The sequence below is a fragment of the Strix uralensis genome, chromosome 16 (genome assembly GCF_047716275.1).
Source record: "Strix uralensis isolate ZFMK-TIS-50842 chromosome 16, bStrUra1, whole genome shotgun sequence".
Lineage (NCBI taxonomy): Eukaryota > Metazoa > Chordata > Aves > Strigiformes > Strigidae > Strix > Strix uralensis.
In genome coordinates this window covers 14,201,929-14,226,263 of record NC_133987.1, presented here as the reverse complement: position 1 = coordinate 14,226,263, position 24,335 = coordinate 14,201,929, and the positions used below count along the sequence as shown (strand labels likewise).

The 24,335-nt window shown below is 36.4% G+C and overlaps 1 protein-coding gene across 6 annotated transcripts in view; it reads right to left on the bottom strand.

Moving 5' to 3' along the window:
* MARF1 (meiosis regulator and mRNA stability factor 1) overlaps positions 1 to 24,335 on the bottom strand; it is a 37,655-nt gene that overhangs the window by 10,814 nt on the left and 2,506 nt on the right. For 3 of the 6 annotated variants that reach the window (XR_012631110.1, XR_012631111.1, XM_074885803.1), the window contains exons 3-27: positions 22,933 to 23,601; positions 21,734 to 21,908; positions 20,145 to 20,371; positions 19,124 to 19,241; positions 18,201 to 18,373; positions 16,985 to 17,419; positions 16,294 to 16,463; positions 16,032 to 16,193; positions 15,156 to 15,345; positions 14,252 to 14,430; positions 13,219 to 13,299; positions 12,676 to 12,912; positions 11,763 to 11,882; positions 11,222 to 11,397; positions 10,763 to 10,983; positions 9,913 to 10,055; positions 8,519 to 8,652; positions 7,809 to 8,011; positions 7,073 to 7,300; positions 6,041 to 6,271; positions 5,725 to 5,937; positions 4,892 to 4,952; positions 4,653 to 4,793; positions 3,444 to 3,614; positions 2,709 to 2,893 (exon numbers count right to left, since the gene is read on the bottom strand). Coding sequence is in view for 4 of the 6 variants with exons in the window: in XM_074885803.1 (XP_074741904.1) it covers positions 2,709 to 2,893; positions 3,444 to 3,614; positions 4,653 to 4,793; positions 4,892 to 4,952; positions 5,725 to 5,937; positions 6,041 to 6,271; positions 7,073 to 7,300; positions 7,809 to 8,011; positions 8,519 to 8,652; positions 9,913 to 10,055; positions 10,763 to 10,983; positions 11,222 to 11,397; positions 11,763 to 11,882; positions 12,676 to 12,912; positions 13,219 to 13,299; positions 14,252 to 14,430; positions 15,156 to 15,345; positions 16,032 to 16,193; positions 16,294 to 16,463; positions 16,985 to 17,419; positions 18,201 to 18,373; positions 19,124 to 19,241; positions 20,145 to 20,371; positions 21,734 to 21,908; positions 22,933 to 23,601 (5,043 nt within the window). In the remaining 2 variants the exon portion in view is untranslated. Of the gene's footprint in view, positions 1 to 447; positions 2,894 to 3,443; positions 3,615 to 4,652; positions 4,794 to 4,891; positions 4,953 to 5,724; positions 5,938 to 6,040; positions 6,272 to 7,072; positions 7,301 to 7,808; positions 8,012 to 8,518; positions 8,653 to 9,912; positions 10,056 to 10,762; positions 10,984 to 11,221; positions 11,398 to 11,762; positions 11,883 to 12,675; positions 12,913 to 13,218; positions 13,300 to 14,251; positions 14,431 to 15,155; positions 15,346 to 16,031; positions 16,194 to 16,293; positions 16,464 to 16,984; positions 17,420 to 18,200; positions 18,374 to 19,123; positions 19,242 to 20,144; positions 20,372 to 21,733; positions 21,909 to 22,932; positions 23,602 to 24,335 lie in introns of those variants that run through there. The other 3 variants (XM_074885799.1, XM_074885800.1, XM_074885801.1) reach the window with 2 other exon arrangements.

Here is a 24,335-nt window from a genome sequence, read left to right as displayed (position 1 = left end):
AAGGCTATTGTAACTCAAATGTGACTTGTTCACTTTATTGCACAGTAATACTCCACGTGACATTATTCACAACAATTTTAACATTTTGAAGTGGGACTAAAACTCAGGAGGAACACCTTACTTCTACTTGCATTGAACACTCCTTTCTCCATCTTTCTCTTCAGACTGATAAATAGTACAGTTTCCTTCTAAAATATATCCTAAACATTATGTTGTATGAAGAGCAGTAATAGCTACGGAGTACATCTGTTAACAGCTGAATTGCAAAAATTGGGAAAACACTCATTCTCCAGAATAGCAGGTTGTGGATTTATGGTGTTTCTTTTGTCTCACTAAATCCCAAGTTTTAGCTCTCTGCTCTGTCTGGAAAATTGAACTTAATGTGACACTTCAGCAAGTTAATGATTCTAGGACAGTTTTTTTCAAGTCTTCAGACAAGGACAAGAGTTATGCTTGCTTGAAAATTTTATTGACACAACTGTTTGGTCCCAACACACAAAACAGCACTTGAGCCACAAAAGAAAGTGTCCAAACAAAGTAGACAGCTAAGAAAAGAAATTTTTTTCTCCCTCCCATTCCAAGAAAAAGATAGTGCATAAACTGAGGGCTTCAGTGACATGAATCTGAAGTAGTACATTTAATCGTTAAATTAAAGAATTTCATGGTTGTAATGCTTTTAAATCTGTAAGTCACATCATTCATTTAACCCTTTGAATAAAAAAATATATTGCAATTCAATTAGCTATTTTGTTACACTATGAACACAACTTCTCAAAAGTATTATTCTATTACTTTCAAACAGCGATTTCATCAGAATCACACATGAATCCAGAAAAGATATGCTGACCTCCATAAATGGTATAACCACCACACTCACTTCGACAAATACCATATTTTCCTCTGAAGCAAAAACCTGGTTTTCTTTAGTACTCCAGATGACTTGTAGCTGCATCCCATGAGAATGTAATTTCAGGTTGGTCTTTTCTCCAATGCATGCTTTTCTGAAACAAAGATCTAGACTGATCAGTGTTAACCTTATCAAACTTAAGGTGAAAGCAGATGTTCTTGCATTTAACTCATTAAAAGCATTCCAAGAAAGCTTACTTCTAAACTTCTCTTTCTATAGCAGTATGTCTGTAGAGGTTTACTAAGGACTCAAAATACTGTACCATAATGCTCAGAAAAACTTCCAAGTGTTTCTCTGCACTCACAATGGCTATAAGTTCACTACCGGTAATACTTGCCTAAATTTAAAAGATTTCCTAACAAAATCTGACTAGTAAAATTCTGTCTATAGCCATTATTCAGTGGTATTTCCTGTTGCTGGCTGAGAAATTAGAGCCTGTGTTCCATCTCTTGTATATTACAATAGAACCCACCTAAAAAAATACTCAGTTGGCCAGTGGAAAACCTCTAGTATAGGTTCTTTCAATGCTACAAGCAATTTATTTGCTGCCTGGCAAATACAACCCATTGTAAATGCCATGGTTACCCAGAATGGGTATAAAGTCTCATACACTGGACATTTCTGCTAACTAGAGTTAAGGTCATCCACTGACTTTACCCCTCTTTCAAAGCTGGCCCTTTCAAAAGCCAAAACAAGATACCACAAGTGGAAAAAAGCTTCCAACACTAGGAGTAAGTTTTAGAATAAAACCAGACACAGCTAAAAGATAGCGCATCAAAGAATAAGCTTCCCATTTACTCAACATGCTTAAAAACAGAAAACAAGGTTAGGCATAACAACCTTAGCATTTCCACATGTAGTTAGAACTTTCCTTACAGGTGGAAATAGCATCAATACCTTCCATCACAAAACATTTTAATAAGACCAGCTCCATTATCTGTAATTTATGCATTAAATGCATATTTCAGAAATATCAGAATCTTCCTAACTTCTTTTCTAGACACAATAAAATGTGTGTGTCTGTATCTTAAACTCATGACACCAAGACAGTCTTTTCCTTAACCAAATCCATGCCAGACTGGAACTAAATATAAAAGAGAAGCTTAAAGCATCAGTGTCCTAGGAAGCTCCTAAATGGAACTGAAAGCTACAGAAAACATTTAAAACAAGTTTCACAAAAAATCCACATAGTCTTCTACAGACATCTTTAGACAAAAGAATTTCCAATGCAGTTACAAGTCATCTGAAAGGTCAGAGAATAAGTTTCTCCTCTGAAGTAGAATCAACTCCATCACTCATGTAATTTCAGGTCAGCAAGTTAAAGTTTCTCAACAGGCTTTTGAAAGACAGATCATGCATTTTATTAATACTGTCTGAAACAATACCAGTAAGCAACAGCCTATAGAATACAATATGCTACATGTATGATTAACACCACCAATGAGGCTTAAAGAAAATAAAATCTGTTCCATTTCAGTTGAATTAATATTTTGCTTTTACTGAACACACATTTATGAAAAACTGTAAAATTTAAGAATAATTTAACGAATGCCAGAATTTTTTTTTCAAAATAATAGAAAAAATCCGCTCTGCTAACAGCTGTGTTCAGTGTAAAAGGAACAAAATCTTCACAGAATACATTAAATACAAATTAATTCTTCTAGGCCTTTCATTAAAATACATAAGGGCTAGCAAATAGCTTTACTTTGTGCAGTGTCCATCAGTATTTGTCTTTCACACTAAAAAGAAAGAGTTAAAGCTTGGTTACAGGTGCAAGTGAAAAGTTTGCTGCCAATTTCACCTTGTTTTTGTGTTGCTTTTTGGCTGGGCTGTCCATTGCTTCCTTGCTTAGTTGGGTATCAGAGGACTGACAGGGAGGCACTGAAGCATTCTCTGTGGTGTTAGATACCACAGAACCAGAGGCTAGATTTTCTTGAGCTGTGGTAACAATTCTTTGTTTTTCTTCTTCTGTTAAAATCATTATCTCTAAAATAAATAAGAGAACTCAATTTATTGATGTTCTGTTCTTGAAAAATAAAGAATTTTCTCTGGTAATAGGCAACAAAATATTTAAAAATAATTTGTCAGCCTGATTTGAAGCCAGGAGATATGTCATGTTCACCTCTGCACCTGATGTTTGTTTCTGACTCTGTCTGCATCATGTGCTATTCAGAAGGTTTAATTTAACTCTCACACATTAAGTCTCTCAGTACTCAAAAAAGCACTATAAAATTACTGTGGTGAAAGGCTGCTACAGGTTGGCAAGATGCCATTTTAGTGGTAGATAAGGTCCCTATAAAATTCACCCCAGAGAATCACAGTGGGGTGCTCAAGTACTTAAAGTCAGGGTACTCAAGTCAGCACTGAAATTTCTGATGGAAGACACTTGCATTTCCAACACATCCCATGGTGCAATATATATGTGTATGGATTTAAGTGGAACTTTCTATAATCAACCATTTGTTTAACGCTTTATTTCCCAAATTCTATGAGTTATCATCCATAAGTAATACAACATAAGCAAGCAAACTCTTACCAGAGAGAGGTGCAGGGCGTTCCTCAAACTGAATGAGGTCTGCAGACTCAAGAACCACTGGATCAGGTCTCAGTTGTGGGGATGGTAGGCAGGAAGGAACGGGCTCACACAAGAGGTCAACGGGAGATGTATTTGCGAGGCAAAGAAGTTCTTGCTCAGTTTGACTAGAAACTACAAAAATAAAGGAACATCTTTCAAAGTATGTGTAAGCTGCAAGTGTCACTATTTCAGAGCTAGTATATGTAAAGTCTTCAAATGCGATTCTGAGGATTTGAGAGCTATGTTGTATTTGGAATACTATCAAACTAATTTAATGCTGAATAACCTCAGATTCATTTAACAGTTACTTTGCTGGCTCAAGAGCATTTAACTAATTACAATAGAGCAGACAAAGCAACAGTTAAACCTACTGCTTGCCTGAGTAAATATACTCCTATAGTAAAACGTGGTGTTTGCCAAACTTGAATAGAACAGCAGCTGAGGAAACAAGTCCTACAGGAACAGTCTTTAACAGAGAAGGGCTCATTACCAGACAACTCCCCTGCAGACATACCAATATCCTATCAAATGTTTATGTACTACACGTTTACATGTGAAAATTAAGCTGAAAGCTTCAAAATAAAGTGATTTGCCCTTATTAAAAGGGACAAGCCTAGACTTCTGAAATAACAACTCAAGAACCATTCCACAAGTTCTCTAACCTGCAGGTAGTAAAAGACTGGAGACCACAGCAAGGTATGAACCGTGAAGTCACTATTTCCCAGTTATTTTTATTTGGACGCAGATTTATACCAACAAGACTGCCATTATTATTTGCAAGTAAGTTACAACACAAAATCAACATAAAAACACCACAAAAGAGCACTATATTCTCATCAGAATACAGGAGACGTTCCCAGCAGAAACTGCTACAGACCATCTTCTCTTATTAGCTTCATGCTTATATACCTGAATTTCCACTAAAATCCATAGGAAACAGTATGCTAGCAGCTACATATACACTGACACCTGAGGAAAACAGATGCCCTTATCAAGAGGACACATGCCTAACAACATACTTTGTGAGTAGTTCAACAGCGTTCAAGCCATAAAACATTTCTGCAGAAGTTCAGATTGACTAACTCACACAGCTTTCCCCATGCTGCTTTCATTACTCTGCTTATTTCCTCTAAGATAGTACATTTCTTATATAAATCAATTTTGCATTACCATTGCTAGGTGTTCCTAGACTTAGTTCCATTGATGAAGTAGATCCTGGGGTCTCCATAATATGTCCATTATTGTCGGCAAGTTGATTTCCATGATCATCCACATGATCAGCAGGGGGAAAGCTAGGTGAGCTAAAACGAGCTACAAAAAGGCAAGTTCATTTGGTTCGATTACTCAAGTCACCTTGTAAAAAAAGAAAAAAGGAAACCAAGATACTGCTCAAAATTGAAATGGCTTACTTTTCATATCATTCTTTAGTACCACAATTCTCTTATGGCCATGTCCTTTAATCCAGACTACCTATGGAGAAAAAAAAAATAGCAGAATTAAACATCAGCACATAGTAAGGTCAGAGCCTAAGGCAGCTTATTTTTTGCCTTTCATCTAGCCTTGCAGTGACATTATTTCTAAGAGTAAACTAAATCATATTGCTAATTTGTACCACACTACCCAAGTAAAAGCTCTGTCTCAAAACAACTGATGCCAAACTATAGAGCTAGAAAGTGTACTGACTATATTAACAGAACTGTATGTTCAAACATGGAGTTGCAAAATTCCACTCTGTCACTCTCCAGAAAGAACGATTTAGTTAAAGGAAAGCTTATAGCCATGAACTGAGTTACAAAGTTACCCTAGAGCACTTCGTACATGGGGATGACAAGAAGATGCCACAGCAAAATTCCACTATGTGGCACTTCTGACAATGTCCCATAACAATTCGTTCCTAAAACCAATAATCTACCCTGACCAAAACAAAGCTTCAGTATTGTACAGTCATTCATTCAAGTCAGAAAACAATCATCTCACTTGATAAAGATGCCAAGAATATCTGTGGCCTCACCTGGAACAATTCTTAAGAAAAATCTGACCAAAAAATGTAAAAAAAATATATTTTTTTCTTATTACACAGTCCAGATTTCTGAGAAGCTATTAAAAGTAAAACTGGTATAAGCCTCCTTGGAAGCTTACTATTCCAGTAATTCACACCAATTAACAGAAACCACAACTGTGTAACTACTTTCAATCCATGCAGAAATCTCAATGTAATTGTGCAAAACAGAATTCTTCACACCTGTGGAATTGCTCCTAAGAGCTCTTCTAAATTGTTGCATCCATATGCTTTAGGTTGCAGCACTTCTCCTGTGTATTTGCTATATGCTACTGGGAACTCATGAAGAAAAATCTGTTGATAATGGTAAGTGTGAAGTAAGGACCTTACATTCTTTGCAAACATATACAGATTTGTAAGCTTCACATATTCTTCTGCTGCACCATTGGTAAAAATCTATTAGAAAAAGAGAAAGAATTAGAGTGCATACTTCCATATCCTCTAGTCACAATAACTTTTCAAAGTATGAAACACCAGAAAGGAAGAAGAGCTTATATACCTCAACCAAGTAAGGCAGACTCTTCAGGAGCTCAGTTAAGGTCATAAATCCATATTCACATGGATTAAGCGAAGTACTATGGGTTGTTTCATAATGCTGTTTAAGCTGTTCAACAGAGAGAAAGGATGTTCCATCCCAGGACATCAACAAGACTAGCAATTGGGCAGTAAGAGTCCGCAGAGATTTTCTATTTATCAGCTGAATTTGCTTGCCAGAGTCCGTGTCAACAACCTAGAAAAATGAATTGGGAATGAAGTTCGGGACAGGGAAGAGATTAATTTATAAATTGTGTAGCTGGGGTTTGTTTGAGCACAGCTGTATCTGATACTACGTTACCAGCATCTCATACTCCCATAGACAGAAGACAGGATAAAGCAGCTTATTACACAGCAAAATTTACTTTAAATATACAAAAACCTGTGTAGCAGTTTCTGTCCACACCGTAGACATGATTTTACTCTTTGTTCTAAGCCAGCTGGACCTGACTGAGCTCCAGCCTGAACACCAGCCACTAAATTAACAGAACTGGAGAAACTAAACCAGTATGCCCATGTCCACACAGATGTAACCTTTCTTTTCCACTGACATGTAACACCATCTATGTATCTGCATTCCGAGTCAAAGCCTCAAACCATAGATCAAAACAGTTCGGAATATAAAACGTCAGGAAACTGGTGACTACTATGGCTATCAAGAAACCATTGCTTTTACACAGCTAGAAGTTAGGTGGGAAAAAACCAATTTGTATTGTTAAACTAAGTACCGTAATGCAATCTTTTACTTACTATTTGCTAAACAAGCCTAAGTTTTCCCAGAAAAAGTTAAAAGGTTACACGAGAACAAGGAGAACATCATAGGAATATAGAAGCTATATTTAAAATCCCTTTGTAATTCCCCACACACACACACTTAATGAAATATTGTTTCTGGAGTACAGTATTAAGCACGCTGAGACCTGTAATTTGATACAGGAAATTCCTTAACAGAACGTTACATACCTTTTAGAGGGATAAATTAAAGATAAAAGATTACCTTTACAACATGGCAAAGTTTCTGCATTAAAGCTGAAACTGAGCTAACATCATAGTCATGAAGCCGCAGTGTGTACCCAAATGTTTTACTGTACTCTGTCAGTAAATCACTCATCATGAGGCAGTTGTCTTTCTGAGACCGCAGCAGTTTAACAAACTGGGCAGCAACTGCTTTGACTTGTTCCACCTCTGTGAGTGTGAGAATTTTCTCCTCCCCACATTCCAATACCTACAAAACAGAAGTTACACTTTATTCAAGTGATTTACCTAGTCTGGATCAAAAAAACAGTGTAATCTGCAACTGAAATTCAGTGCTTGCAGGCAATCATTTGATATGTAGCAGGGCTCAGCTACCTCAAAAGATACCTACATAGCAAGCAACACTATGTAATTTCTGAAATACAACAAAATAGGCAATTAAATAGTTATTAACCTTTTTTAAAGCAAGTTTAAACACAACTTTAATGAAATTTAGCTCTAATTTTGATGTACTGAATTTTGTAAATATAATCCAATTTAGAAAACTTGAATTTGTTAACAAACTTAGCCTGAACGTGCTAAAAACCTTGGACATTTTACCAAAACAGCTACATGAAAGACTTGCTTAAATACAGCTAACATTAGTGTGAGTTATAAACTGTGCACTGGTGAAGTTAATGAGGAATACAACCCCTGGTGAAACAGTTGTACAGATCTCAGAAAAATGCTTTAGTACAGCTTAAGATTTTAGAACTTACAAGCAAGACATCTGGTATGGCTTCAAAGAGTTCAAGTAGTTTTGTAAAACCATAGTAAGCAAGTTTGCACTGACGACCAAAGTGGTGGTGATAGGAAGGAATAAATTTATTGAAGGGCATTCGAAAATGGGGTTGATGGCGCAGTAAGTCTACTACCTCTTTAGAAAATTGTTTGGTTCTTTCAATTTCTTCTTGTGTACGTTCTAAAATTAAAAATCAAAGCAAGAGCTATGTACCAACACACTTACAAAATGCAACAGAATACAATAAAAAAAATACAGTGATTGATTTTCAGCTAAATCATGTATCACACCAATTCACTATTTTCTTCTACAACTGAAGACCCTTACTAAACTTACATGTTTAAAGTCCAAAATAATCAGGTGATCAGCACTTCAGAAGATGTTAGCTAGCCAAATATGTTGGTATTTTTACTGTGTGGAAACAACCCACTCTAATCATTCCACAGAAAGTTTAACTATATGCAGAAGTAGTAACATTATTTTGTTTTTTGACACCTGCTTTCCTGTCTGTTCCATTATAAGTGTTCCTAGAATGACAAATTCTTTATTTGCTAGAAGTTCACAACTTAGTTATGAAGGCAGAAACACAGTTATCAATAAAAAAAAAAATCTAAGTCTAGTACAGTTTTGAGATAATCAAAGAACAATTTCTTTGGCAACAGTAAAAAAAAAAATACAGGGACATACCTCTTTTGGGAATACAAATTACCATTTCATTGTCTTGCTGTGACAAACAGATGGTTGTATCTGGAATTTCTGATATAATATCAGCCAGTTCACACACTCCGTACTCAGTAACATCCCAGTCCTTAGAGAAGCACCTGAAAGTTTTAGAAAATAGTGTTATACAAGTACTAATGCATGCTGCATAGGCAAAGAATGTGTAAGTTGAGAGAATAAACCTGAAATCCTAAAAAAATAAGCATATTTTTCATACTGGCAGTAATACTAGCATGTGAAAAAGGGCAAAGTTTTCTTAATTCAAATGGTCTATCCATTCTAGTCAGAAAAATAAGATATACTGATGGTTCACATGACACTGGAAGAAAGAGCTGTATATATCAGCCAGCCGATGCCTCAAACTAGTTATGGTGACAATATAAAATAATATTTTTCAAGCTCAGGTTATAGTTACATTTTCTTAAATCACTTATGCTATACGGCTCCATATGGCTACACTTTCAACACTCTGTATTTGCTTAATAGTCACAGACATATGCTCTTCTTAAACAATATTCATTCTCAAGAGAAGGCAGAGACCGTTATCATAGAAAACGCTATATTAAGGCTTGCAATACTATGCAATATATTAAAAGATATTTTACTCTCCCCGGCTCCCCAACAGGAACACCTCAGAAGCATGAACACTTCACATATATTCTTACTGAACAAGTGGCCAGAGCTGACTACAATGGAGATGCACATTTACTAGATTTTGAAACAACTAAGAATGTATTTTTGCCTATAGTGGAAACATAAGTAGAAGAGTGCATTCCCAAAAAGGAGCTGTTGGCACATGCAGCACCATAGCACACATGCAAAGGCAGACCACATGTAGCACTGGGATGCTATGGTTTCCTCAAAGTACATTAAGTACTACTTTTATCTTCATATTAAGGAAAAAATTTTTCAAAAAACCCTAAGCCCTTACTTTTTACCATGCTAGAACAGAATGTTCTTCCTGGCAATAGCAAGATGTTGTGTCACTGCTAGGTCCAGTTAAAGAAGTATCTATTGACAATCAGTCCCTCTAAAGAAAGCCTAATGCTAAAATTTCCCTTTAATGTGAACATTAATGTGCCACAACCTACTTGCAGTCATGGCTTCAAAGAGAACTAATGAAATACAATAACCTATTTCAAACTCCAATAAATTTAAATGAACCCAGTACTAAAGGAAGCAGTAAAGTCTGCCAGAGAGCTTTTGTTTTTACTAGAAGTTTGAACTTCTACATCACAATGAAGAGGCAATATAGTTTGTACTAAGATTTCAAGTGCTGACTTCTCTTGCACTAGGTTTTAAAATCACTTTTGATAGACATGCCCTGTGCAGTTGTTCATATTTTGTTAAAGATAACTTACCAGTGATAAGCCTGCAAGAATTCCCTCACAATAACTTGCTTACTAGCCTGGGATTTGAGAAGCTTCAATAAGTCTTGAGTAAAGCGCTTCACTTGAGCTCTGTGCGTTAGCGTTAACAAGCGTTTGGAACCCATACCAAGAATCTGAAAGAAAATGTTATTTGATCACTCACATCTAGCATCCTTAGTAGTTTCTTCTACAATGTGTTTAGAAGCCAGTTCTACTATAGGTAGGCTAGAAATAAAGGATATAACAGAGATAATGTTTGGAAAGGCAGCCTCATGAAGCCATACACTTTCTGTACTGAGGCATATGTCATCAAGAAATTAAGAAATGCTTCCTCCATGAGTGCTGTCACAACTGTTGTGCATTTGTATTGGTTAATTTAAAAGTCCACAGCCAACTGGTATTCAAAGTAGTAAGCTAGTGTGACCATAGTATTTTTTTTTGTAACATAAGGTCAAATGACTTATTTCACACAGAAATCCTTCAAGTCACATACACATCACAGCCTAACTTACAAGCACTCAGCATTCGCAGTGTTCTTGTGATAAACAGCTCAATTATAACCTTTTACCCAAGCACTGCCCACAGGCTAAAATCAGCTTCAAACTTTATTCCAGAGGCTTAGATTAAATAATTTCCCCAGAAAGTGTTTTGTAAGGGTGGAGACGACAAAACAGAAACAGCATCTCAAAAAAAAGACAATTACACTCCAAGGTTCAGTTAACCATATCTTTCAAGGTGGACTAGGTAATTGTACAGCATCTATTACACAATACCAACCAGTAATTCAGATAGTTGAAGATACAATTCCCCAAGTTAAAAGGAACAGTGCCACGTAACTCACTTGCAGTACATGAGGCACTGCTTCCAGCAGCTCCATTAGTTTAGAATACCCGTAGTCAGACACACGGCATTGTTTTGCAAAGTGATGATGGTATGTTGGGATGAATTTACTGACAGGTATGACGCAGGACGGTTGGCTTTTAAGTAGATCTATCACTTCTCTACTGAACTGAATAAGTTGTGGATTACCTACAGGGCTCTTAGAACGTAGAAGCCAAGGATCTGCAAAAAAAACCCCAAAACATATTACTGAAACTTTCATTAATATTCTTCCACTAAACACTGCACTTTATAACACAGGCTAGAGCACAGGAGAAAAAAAGAAGAATGAACATTCAAGGTAAAAGTTTCTCGTTATAAAAAAGTTTAACAACTATGTAAGGTGATTACTTTATGCTACTCTTCATCTTTTTTTAGCAGAAAGATTAGTTCAGAAAGAATTTTAAATAGAAATATTTACCTGTTGTAGGAGGTGGTGGTTTGTTATGTATCCATTTAATAACTTTAATGCCATTTTGGGCAGTTGCAATGTTAACTCCAGGAACACAGGTAATTAGATGTTCTAAAGGAACACCACCCTTGCCTTCTGGCACCACTTCAAGATCACTGAACTCTGACATATAACAATCAGGAAAACTTTGGAAGAAAAAAAAGCTTCCATTATACACTAAAATACCACTGTAACAATTGCCCTAAAAATATAATTATTTTGAGACACTTCCTGAGCAAGAGGCTTCAACAGCTTATCAATACATTACAGAAGCCTTCATAAAATGCACTTTTTAGCCAAGTGTGTCTTTTTGCTTAACAAAAATTCAAGAAGTAGTAATTTCATAAGGCATTTCATAAGGCTTTTATTTGCTATAAAAGATATCACCTTACATAAGAACCAGAGTTTTTATACAACAGGTAGTTTCAAAGCATTACAATAGCCATCAATAAAGTTTTAAATTTTTAACCTATCAGCTCTTACACTAAAAGCCTAAATTAAAATACTTTACCTCAGTAAAGGCACAGTACCCTCATGTGTTTGTAGAAGACTGTGAACTTGGGGAGCAAACGTCTTCAGAGACAAAATCACAAAAGGAATTCTGTAAGAATCTGGATCAAATTCATGCTCACTGTAAAAACAAGAGGTTGAAGTTTATATGCTCATTCTACACATAGCTTTACCATAGTATCACTGTGCTCACATACACACCCATAGTAAACATTATACTATATGCATACAATATAATGCTACTATCTGACAATACCATTACGTACAGTCACAAGCAACTTCCATCTTTTCTTCTTCACAAGAATTAAATACAGCTACAGCAAACTTCCAGAAGGCAAGCAACATTCAGAGGACCACATTTCTATCATTACATTAAAATTTTCAAATTAAATCATAGCAGCACATACCAGGTAGTTAAAAGCAAACACCTATAACTGCTCTAGTAGTACAACCTGGCTGCTGTTAAGTAAAACAAAAAACTTAATATAAGGCTTCAGGAAATCTTCAACCCAGTATGAATCACTTACTAAATGTAGCTGGAGGACAAAGAAGAATGATCAGTTCCAGCTATAATCACATAATAAAATTCTGGCTAATAGAAATCTCTAGTATGTATAACCTTCTTATATACAGAGGAAGGTAGTACACCTTTCAGCTTCTGCTTAGGAGGTATTCAATCTTGGCAGTTGTGCTAGTATACAATAATCTTACCTGAACAGACTGATCCATGAGAATTGCCTAGGAACTTAATTGTGCCATCTTACTATTTTCTGCCTGACTTTTTCTTGTAAACATATAAATAGTGACTGGAGCACACTATATGAACATATATACCTCAACTCTAATATACCTGTAAGCGTTAAATGCTATTCAAATATTTTGTAATGTTTTTTAGTATTTTATACACAGCTTACATAAAGTCTTTATTCAGGCAATGCTGCTTACAAACAGGCTCGTGATATTCCAGCTCTTCAAATATTATTGGACTACAGTTTGTTGATGAACCATCATGTGACTGTGAAGATCCCAATGGACTCTGCCGGGCTTGGCTGCTGGGTAAGAGGCACACCAGCCGCCCACTTCCTTGGTCACGGATAGCCACAGTATCCGTTAGTTTATATAGGTCTGATACGATTAACTTATGACCAAATCTAAAAGAAAAAATAAAAAATACATTATAAACACAGTCAGAGAACACAGTAATCTACATTTGTTGCTTAAGAAACAGGAAACTATTCTATGCAAAATGTTAAGATAACTCATCTATTCATCCCAATGCAGAAAAATGAATACTGAAAGTAAGAAAGGCCAGTATTACAGTCATTGCCTCTGAATAGATAATATGTTGCAACATCTAACAACAAAAGCACCATAATTCTCTAATTCACTGTACACAGTCACACAAGATCAGATTCTTTTTAGAAATACTAGAGAAAAAACAACAGCTAAGAACTTACTTTTTTTCATAGATTTCTGTGAACTTGAACACAGGCAGACAACAAGCAGGCGCATCCTGCAGGATGGACATTGTTTCTGAGCTGTAAAAGAAGTTTTGTAACATTAGCACAAAATTATTCTGTCAGTATTAGTATCCAGCCCAAACTGGTGAGATATTTACAGATGCAATTTATGAACTATAAAAGTAACAGGACAAATTGCATTCCCCTGCCATCCCAGCACTACAAAAGTTGACACTTCAGATCAGGGGAGTGCAAGTAGTAACATTTCTGCTAACTCATTAGGTCATGTCTCTGAAGGAGTTGCATCTTTCATAAGTGGTGGTAAGATTCTGAGCATCCATAAAATGGAACACTAAAAGCTGCAGCATTAGAAGTTACCAGCCTCGTCATTACATTAATAACTCTGAATAGGCTTAAACTAAAAGACAAGAATAAAATAAAGTCATAAATTATACAATGGCAAATAGCACATAGTTGTAGAATACACTCCAAGCACTCTTTTCACTGGAGCTTTCTGTGAAAAAATGAAGACAGGAACTTTTTTTCCTAATTCTTTCTTTCAGTAAGGAAAAAATGAAAACAGAAAATACTTGTAGTCTCACTAGCATCAACACTCTAGTTCCATCATCTTCCACATAGAAAACAGAGATCAAAGAAACACCAACAGTATTTAAACTGTGTATCCCATCCTCAAAGAGAAAATTCATATGCACTTTCTTGGAGAAAAGAAGAAATAAAAATGCCAAGTGTAATCTTAACTCAGCTGCACAAACTAAGTTATTGAGGTATATCAGTATTATGAGAGGGTAGTGGTGAAACTAAACACTATTAAACAGAGATCAGGTCTCTTCAGATGCAACTTAAACCATAAGTTGTATAAAAATGCTGAACTGTAAAATGAGCCTAGTTGTATTTAATGCATTCATCAGGTCGTAACAGTTTTTTTATTTGTTCAGTATTTTAAACCATCTCTCAGCTACTAAATAACTACCTGCTAGAACAATTAAGAAGATGCCAAAGTGCTTATTACCTAAGTAGAGAGAGTGATTTACTAGCAGCTCCTGTTGCTAATGAGACTTGGATCCTTTTACTGCCAATTTTGTATCTGTGAAGAATGTTGACAGCACTGATCGCTTCTTGCAGATTTTCCATCTGAACTGTGGCCTTCAACTGGTAGTCTGTATGATGACTAAGCTCTACACTTTTTACCTGAAAGGAAGAAAACACCTTATACATTTACCACAAAATATTAGCCCAAGGCAAGCCTACACAGGAGCAGCACAGTCTTGCTTTGGCCCTGAACCAAATACAGTGCAAAAGGAAACTGAGTATCATGAACCATGGCCAACAGAAAAATGCAAACAAAAACAGAGTGCTATGAGCCCTGGCCAAAGCAAGGCCATGATATTCTTTTAACACGAGCATCACCTTCCCATGTAGGGGATTATGCCAGAAGAATGTCATCTACAGATCAGACAGAAATAGGACCACTGCAGAAATGACCTCTCCTTGCCTAGCTGCTTTTTCACACTCTTCATGTCTGTTTTTGATCACTTCTGATTCAAAACAGAAACTCAGTTTTTACTGTGATTTTTAAGCTGACATTAGAATTCAGCTTTACAGTTTAAAAAGGTTATGCAGTTAAAGTCTAAGTCTCTTCCCTGCATGACTAAGGAGCCACTTATCAAGAATTTTATATATAGAAGTTCAGAATACCATATCTATGAAGACCATAGGCAAATTAAGAACCTAGTACAAGTGATGATTTGGTCTTTTTAAAGGAAAAACACAGTATCCCCTTTTAACAAAGTTTAGAAGTCATGTTTGGACAGCTTTCCATTTCTACTCACTTAAAGCTAGACCACAAGCATGTCCATAAATACATAAACAGGAATTATTTAGAACAGTTTTAATAGAAGTATTTTAGGCTTTACCTTGCCATGTCTTGAGAAGACTTCTTGTAAATTTTGCTGCAACTCTTTTCTGGACAATCTGTAATCTATATTGCTGATCTGAATGTCTGCACCATTTGCAAAAGGATCAGGGCAGTCTGTACCACTGGTATGATTTACTACATTAAATGTGAGTGGAGATGATCTATTTGAGAGGTTCGGAGACATACTCCTAGGTAAAATAAAAACATTTATGAGCTAAAGCAGCTATTGCACAATTCTGATATATACACCTCAAAATTAATCAGAAAATACATGTAGGTCAAGTGCACAAATGCAGGACTTTGAAGGTATTTTCCTAGTACATATGTGTGTGCAGGCAAAACAAATTTCACCACAAGCAAAACATTGTAACAAGACAAATATTTCTGTAAGAAATTATGTTTCAGTCACCCAATTTAATAATACATTTGACACCAAGTCTTCTACTATCTTACTAACACATTAGAAAAGTCAAATTCATCCACATGATTTTAATAACTGGCAAAGGCCAGATATTTACATCTATGAGAATTTAATGGGCCTGGCTAAGCTCCTACTGGGAATGTCAAAGGCACTGAAATTAAGAGGAGTAAGAAGTCTAATACCTCTGAAGATCTTTCAGAAGCTTTAAAGACAAAGTTTGCAGGAAACAAATGCCACACAGTAAGTTTCAGAAAGAGCTTACTCCATCTTATGTTTACATCCACCCTCTTTTAGCTGTTATGCAGCACCATCATGGTTTCCTTTTGCCTCCACATAAATCAGTGTATTAAAGTAATATGCTTAGCATACACAACTCCATATGCAGCTGCCAATAATCTATGTATACATTGGTGAAATCTCACTTCACCTCCCAAATAAGACACAGACACTTACCGAGATGACCAGCAGCTCTGAGACATGAGTAAAGGACTGAGTTGTCTTGAGACTGTCAACTTACTGAAAGCAGAGGGATAGCTGACCTGAAATACAGTTTCATCTTTATCTTTTTTATCTACAGGGGAATTAGTAATGCTCCTGGAAGCAGAGATCTCTTTTCTATTTAGAAATATATATAAGAAAAAGAAAAAACACATTATGTTGCAGAATTCACATTTAAAAAAATGTACTGAACGCTGATGTCTATTTTTAAACATACTTCTGACTACTTTTACAGGATGATTCTCCCATTCCAATTTTTTTGGTTGCCAGAGACACAGGAATTGCTGCATTAGAATTACTCTGAGGAGAAGGAATTTGTTCTCTTAAATGTTCTTGCTGGTTTTCAGTATTTCTACTGATGGTCTTTGATTCAAGGCGGCACAGCTCCTGTATGAAACAGATGAAAGGGCAGCATGAAAGCACCAGACATTCCTTGCCAGAGGCTCTCCTTGTGATGGAAACCTAGATAACTGACAACTTTTTCCTTTAATAGCATTTTCATTGGCACTTCATAACCAGGAATCTTTGATTTTCTGTGACAGTAAACTGTCAATTAGTTGAAATATTTTTGCTACACTGTACATCTACCCTACTTTTCCTTAAAACTAGCAGAATGGGTCACTCTGTGATATACTCAACATCAACACAAAAGTTAAAACTGGCCTAAGATTTGAGACTAAATAAGTACCAGCAGTACTTCCAAATTGAGAAAAAGGTGGCAGGGAGGGGGGAAAAACAATCCTCAAATTCACTGCCTGCTTTCCAAGCAGATGAATACAGCTCTCATTTGGGAATATTACTATACATTATAGTTATTCATTAAATAGGAATGACAAGTTAAAGCTGTAACAGAAGCAATCTACAGAACATGAGGAAAAGCAAGAATACTAAACAAGGTAGAACAATACCTGTAAACTTTTAACATTTGTGGGTTTGACAATAGATCCGTGAATCTGGAATCCTTTCCCAGCAGAGCCTTTGGTACCAGAAGAGTGATCACTTGAGTCTTTACTGAGGAGGCACAGCTTTGTGTTCTTGTTCATTTTTTTAGGAGACTTCACCTTTTCAGTTCCCACAGAGCTGGAGCTTTTTGTTTCATTAAGTTCTTTGTTTTTGGGAGTAAAAGACACTACAATCCTGTTACCAAAAACATCTTCATTTTCCATGCGCTTCCGAGCCCGTTCAGCACTTTCTTGATTTAAAAAACGGAGAATTGCACTGCTTCCAGAAATGCTCAGCACCTTCCCTCCACAGTTGTCTGACAAACGCCTGAGTCTGTTACTGACACTTTTGCTGTCTCTGTTTGTTGGCAGATTATAAACGTATAATAGCGTATGGCATGCCTGTTTAAAGGGAATGAGATTTTAATTTATGTCAGAATACCCTCTTGTTCAAAACCAGTATTTTTACATTGATTCTGGTGACACATGCTCTCTCCCTGCCTGCCCAAGTCATTCTTTTTGCAGCATTCCATTTCTTTGGAAAACATACCAAGGTAGATCCTCAAAGTTCCATCTCCAATATAAAGTTAGAAGAGACTACAGAGTCCCTGATCAATGGATCAATACCTGACCACTTCTCCAGGTAAGAAAGCATCACTGTTTCCAACCCAAGAATTCTATATATTCTACACATGCATGTGAACACATAGTTCAGGAAATTATTTCAGAGGAAGAAGAGGCCATGAGTGCTGTGCAAAGACAACACAGCAAATTCAGAGGGGATCATCAGAAAGACAGAAAAACCCCAAGAAAACAGTAGACAGTCACTCAAAACTGCTAAGACAGCTCTGTGGTGCTTCCTTAATACACAACTAAGTTCTTACCCTAACTTTCTGCTAGTGAAAGGCATGTAAGATACATTATCTGATAAAATATTTAGTGATAAGAATGTGACCTTGCTGTTTTACTTTAACTACTTTTTTTATTATTTCATTCTTTCAGTCTTAAAGCAGAAAGCATACATTCACATAGTAGTAACAGACAATGGTCAAATATGCAGCAGACATTTCTTACCATAAAAAACACAAAATTTCAGGTAGCTCTCCCCCTAAATTAGGAAAAGAAAATAATAAAGAAGTTGACACTCTGAAATGTCTGTTGCATTAAGAATTAAAAAGCTTACCGGCATTTTCAATGGTAACCTTGGTGGCAAGTCTGAAATAAATTCTTCAAAACAAATAAGCTCATGAGCATGATGTAAGAGTGCTTCTGAAGCTTGGTTTTTATGTACCAAAATTATCCGAAAACCATGTCGATGTCTCAGGTCACTGAGTTCCAAAGCAAAGTTTACATCCGCTGGAGAGGAAAAAAAAACAAAAACAAACCACAAAACAAACCAGAATGAACAAGGAAACACATGAAAAAGCTAAAAAACCCATCAGATTAAACAAACAAAACCCCAGATATCACTTGACAAGGTCTATTTATCACTGAAGATTTCCAGTGAAAAAGCACCAACAGCTACCAAGACTTCTCAATAGACATAATTTAAATCAGCAGTTAGCATTCAGTCTCAGACAAGGGCTTCCTTTTAACAGCAACTTCTAGCAATTTATCAGCAAGGCATTTGACTGGTACTGTATACTTCTATAACAAACATTTGTTTAGCTTTAGGGAGAAACCCAAGGCAACACACAGCAATTAAACAGTTGAGTGGCTTGCATATTTAACTCTATAGTATGCTGCTATGAGTATAAAAAACAAATCAGAATGCTTTGAGCAAAATGTATTTGAAGGATTACCATAAGGAAGACTCAGTGAGTTTTACTTCATTAGCTTCCTGCTGCGGCTGTCTAAGTTTAGACAGTATTTATACACATACCTACTGACACCCAACAAGATTCCAGTGCTAATTTAACTCAGCCAAGTTCTCATTTTATTGTCTCTACTTTTCCCACACTGTCACTGACAGTGTTAATAATTCTTGAGCAATTCAGTTAAAGCTGATTGTAAACACAACCTCTGGAAAGCAGAATAGTGTCATATGCAAAAGTGCTATTGAAGAGAGGAACTGAACTCTGCACTGCAGGCGAGTACCACACTTACTTGACACAAGAACCACAGTGGCAGGTGCAGTGTGTGTATCAGCAAATCTCCTAAGACTCTGTCTGAGTTTGTCATCAGCGGCATTCTTTGCTGTAGCATTGATGTGTGCAACAGTCACCTGTGGAAATACAGACATGCTCTAAAGAAAAACTTGAACGTGAACCACGCTTGCTTAAATTTAGCTTTTAAAAAAATAATGTAATTACAAGCTTTCACATGCACCTTTTATTTAGGTAAATTAATGAACACACACATGAAATAGAGCATGTATGGACTTCAAACTGTTCTAAAGAGCAATGAACTTCAACTCTAGTTGTTCAGCAATGTCTTAGGGATGACTTCTACTGTTCTGTGTTAAAGAACATAATTTATATACCTTAAAAACATTCCATAAACCCTCTTTTGAAATGGAGGGGTGACAAACATAGTAAGTACTCACTATCAATTAATTTTACCTCACATAAGCAGATGAACTGTCAACATGTTATCATATCTGCAGTTTAGGGGGTGGGAAGGGAATATCTGACATAGAAACCTGCACAAAAGGTTGAAAAAAAATACCAAGAAACAAAAGGTATTGATGAAAAGATATGTAGTGTTAAAGGGGCCCAAATCATTACCACTAATTTATGTGTCCTCACTAATCAGCACAGTATTCACTAACAAAAGTAAAAAAAGTTGACAGAATCATAGTTCTTCTAGGTTAACGATTCAGTCACAGATTTGAAGGATGACACTAGAAATGCCACCACCACTTATTATTGGATGAAATCAAAACCCTCTGGGAACACTAAAACTAAAGCTAAAACAGTAATCTACACATAATGGAATGCAGTTCAGTTTTTAAAAGTATTACACCAAGGAAGTTCAGCGTTCAAGATCCCACCCATAAACTCATTACAAGCTCATGCACTAAAACCCACAGAAGCTAACAAAGCTTTAGCAAACAGGAATCAGTATTAGCAGACTCAGAGTACACAAATTCTCAAGCAAGAACACCAAGTAGGTGCTGTTTTGATACCTGGCAGTTGTTCAGCTCCTGAATAACTTCTTTATTTTCTTTACTGATGTCACACACACAGATGAATTCTGCCTCTCTGTGACCTTTAAAAAACTTTTCACGAATCCTCTGTACAACTGCTATAGCTGAACGGCCAGTGGGAACTGAACAGTTCTCAATATCCCAGAAGACTCCAATGGGGGGCAAGTTTTCCAGAACTTGGCCTGTTACTGCAACTTCTGGAGACCCTGGACAGGTTTAACAACACAACTCATTTTAATCTCCAAATACCAAAAACATTAAACTTAACATACTATGAACTTTGCCCAGGAATGCCAGTTCAGTTTTCTTAAGAAATCTAAAAACATCAGTCTTAAACAGAAATTTAGTCACTGTTAAATTAGGATAAAAAAGCTTCAGATTTACTTTTAAACTCTCAAACCACCAAGTAACGTATTTTAAAAACAATGTTATCGAATGCTGAGCTGGCACGTGCCATGAAAATGGTCTGAAGTTGAGTCACACTAAACTCAGCAGGTCTTATAACAGTAAGAGAAATGAAACACAAAAGCTGTTCAAATTTACAGTGTGAATTAGATAAAGAATCTAAACAAAACTGGATGAGATTACCAGTATAGTGACAGTGATTATAGAAAATTAAGGCAATACAGAACAAACACAGAAGTATCCTACAGTTCAGGGAAGTGAGGTTAAGAGTTTTTCCTATTACTGGCTAAAAAGCGCAAATAAAGTTTCTGGTGTTTCAGCACTCTAAATATCTATTTAATTTTGAATTAAGATTATACACCCATTCCATCCCCACAAAACAACTAGAAAAGAAACATAAGGAATGACACAGAATCCTGACAGGTCAAAAAGAAGCTAAGAATTAGTTAGCTGAGAATATAAAATTGAGCACAGCAGACAAATATCATATTTGCTTGGGTATATGTTCTTCTACAAGATTCACTGGAATTGCATTTTGCAAGGACACTTATTTGGGGTGTTGCACCTTATAAACCTAAAAAGGGGCATAGTTTTAACATAATAGTAACCGATTTTTTTATTCTTCCATGACTCTTTTTTTAAGTTTGTAACTTTCATACTAACTGATTTTACAATTGAAACAGTACTAACACCCTAGAAAGATCATGTAATTATTTCACACAATATTTCCCTCTCAAGAACACTGAAAAAAGTTATATTGTAATTATGAACATCACACCTTTACTGCATATGAAGTGACGACACTACAGACTAAGGAAATACCTTTTAAAGCATGGCTGAAGATAACTGTTTTATACACCACCAGAATGAAATAGCTTCCAAGCCTCTAGACTTTTTCTCTAGGTGTTAAAATGGTAAAGAATATAACAGTAAAAAAATCAAAACTCAATGCAAACAATGCAATGTTACCTAGGTAATGAAAATGGATAAATCCAAGTTATGACTTTGCAAAACAGAAACAGGGTGGGGTTTTTTTACTGTTCAGCCTTCTAGGACTTCATAGAAGTTGCCAGAGAACAGTGCAATTTAAGAGAACTCTTCATGTGCAACAGTATTTAAGGAGGACATCCACTAAGTGCAAGTTTCAAACAAATGTGGTTTACCATATTTCTGCGGTGATTTGCCAAGGCTGCTCGCCAGTAACAAACTCTTCTCATTTCCCGTTCCTTTGGTTCCACAGCCATTACATATCGGGATAGGAACAGGTGCAGCATGTGCACTTGGAGGAGGAATATTTGGCCAGATTTTAGCAGCATCAACTAGGCTGTTTCTGGATGGCTGTTGGGACAATTTTTCAAAATGCATGTTCATTTAGTATACAATATTAACACATACTAATCCATGCTAGAAACACTCAATTTCCCTTCTGCAACAAATGCAAGTTCAGATGTACTCTACAAAGTTCATTAACAACAGTATCACTGCATGAAGGAAGCTTTTATCCCAGGGTCTTTCCTAGCATACTTAGCTCTATTTTCCAAGCACAAGGAAAGATTCTATTAAACTCTGCACATCAGGATGTGCCATCTTTAAGAAGTACTAATACGTATTCAAAACCAAAAACCTAGCATGTGAACTCAGCACGAGTACAAGGTTGAATCACCTCCCTCCTCCCAAAAATAGTGGTCTTAATTCCAAACATAGTGAATTCACCATTTAGTTTTTGAAACAAAGACATTTCACTTTTATATTGGAAATTCAAATTTGGAAGTTTAAGTAACACATCTTGAAAAGTTGAGTATATTATTTCACTTGAAATTCCTAATAAAATTCAAACACAGTTTTAATCAGTTCAAGTGTACCAAATCGGTACTGAAGTATAAATTACAGATTTGGGAAGACTGAACTAAGACCTATCAAACCAAACCAGAGCTAAAATATCCTTATAGTATCAGATATTTCACCTGGCTTACAAATTCATCTTTACTGACCAGGTGCCCAAGGGTAGATGTTAACTGTTGTTAGTCTTTTCTCAGTCACTACTATGGAACATTCTAACTGGAGCTGTCAAGAAGACATAACTGTCTTTCAAATCCAATCAAAATTCTGCCTGAGTACATCACAGAACCCCTGTAAGCTAAACATTGTGATAGCCTCTTTTGCCTTCCTACTGAACTGAACGTCACCTCAGAAAAGAGATCATCTTCAAAAAAAAAAAGTATCTGGAACATCTGGACTGTGCATCACCAACCAGGAAGATGCAAGCTGCAATCCATGGAAGCTGGTGTTTTGCTCAAGTACCATTATTTCAGCATTAATCATATTCCATGCTTACCGAACAAGAAATGCAATGTGTACAAACCTTGCTCAAGCAGTCATTGCAGTAGTGAGAGCCCTTTAAACAAACTGAAGGTGCCATGTTTAGGTGCAAAGGGTTGGCGCACACACGTGACGTTAGCTCCGACTGTGCCATATGCTCATCCAAGTGGCCTGTAGCCCCACTTGTGAATTCAGAACAAGGAAAATAGCCAGAAGATGTGCAGCTCTGAAGGGCTGGAAACTGATGCAGTTTGTGCACGTTACCATGACAGGACTGGAAATGGAGTTTTCCACAACAGGGCAGATGTTGACAGGAAGATACACTGTTTTCTATGCACATGCCAGGGAACTCGCTGGCAATGCCTGCCAAATTGCTTCTAGCTGGAGGGTTCTTCAGTGAGGATGCAGACTGATAAGCAAATCCTGACCCTACTTGACAAGTAATCGTCCCAGTGCTTTTTGAGTCTAATATTGTGCCAGGGTGAATCAAGTTACCACCACCACCACCACAATGCATTTGTGGAGTACAAGAAGAGTCAGAGCCATGAGGACAGCAGCTTACTTTCGGGCCAGGTGAAAGCTGTATTTGCTGTTGCTGAAGAGGATGAACATCAGGAAGCGGTACTGCTGGAAACAGTTTAGAGCCAGCATTATGAGGAGATGAAGTATCCTTCAACTCTGCAGCAACCTTCTTGTTCTCCATGTAATCTTTCTGGAAAATTAAAGCTTGGTTACCTTCAGATACATAAATAAAACAACAATTTTATAGTATAAGCAAACATACTTTTAGACTGTTACAATTCTAACAATAACATAGATTTTGAAAAGTGTTATCTTTATGATTACTATTACCTCACTGTCTGAACATGTAAAATATTAAAAGAAACATGCCACTTATGTGTGCCAGCCTGAAGTGTCTTGGTATCAGTGGATTTTGGAAGCAACAAAACCAAAAAGCTATAAACCAAAGAGCAACGGGTCTGTAAAACAGAATTTGAAAAGCAGAAAACTGTTAGGCTAAGGCTGAGAGATACTCTGCAATTGCAAAGCAAAAAAGATTTATTTCTTGTAAGAGCAAACACAGGTGGATGCGATGTAAAGTAAAACAACCCCACAGTTTCGAGGTATGTAAGTAATCATTTACTTTCAATAAAGACTTTAAAATTTTATTAAAGTTTTAGAAGTAATGCCTTGAAAGACTTTAAAAAAATTGGAAATTATATCAAGCAGGTAAACTAACAGAGGACAGAGAAGACTAAATTTTCACAACTATGTAAGTGGTTTTTGCCTACTCTGATTTAAGATATCAAGATGTACAGACATAAAGGCACAGACAGAAATACAGGGGGTTTTTTTAAATGGCAGTGGTGAAAACTAAGCACAGTTATGAGAAGCACCACAACAGTCGAAGTCAGTAGAGCTAACCAGCATACAACTCATTGCTCC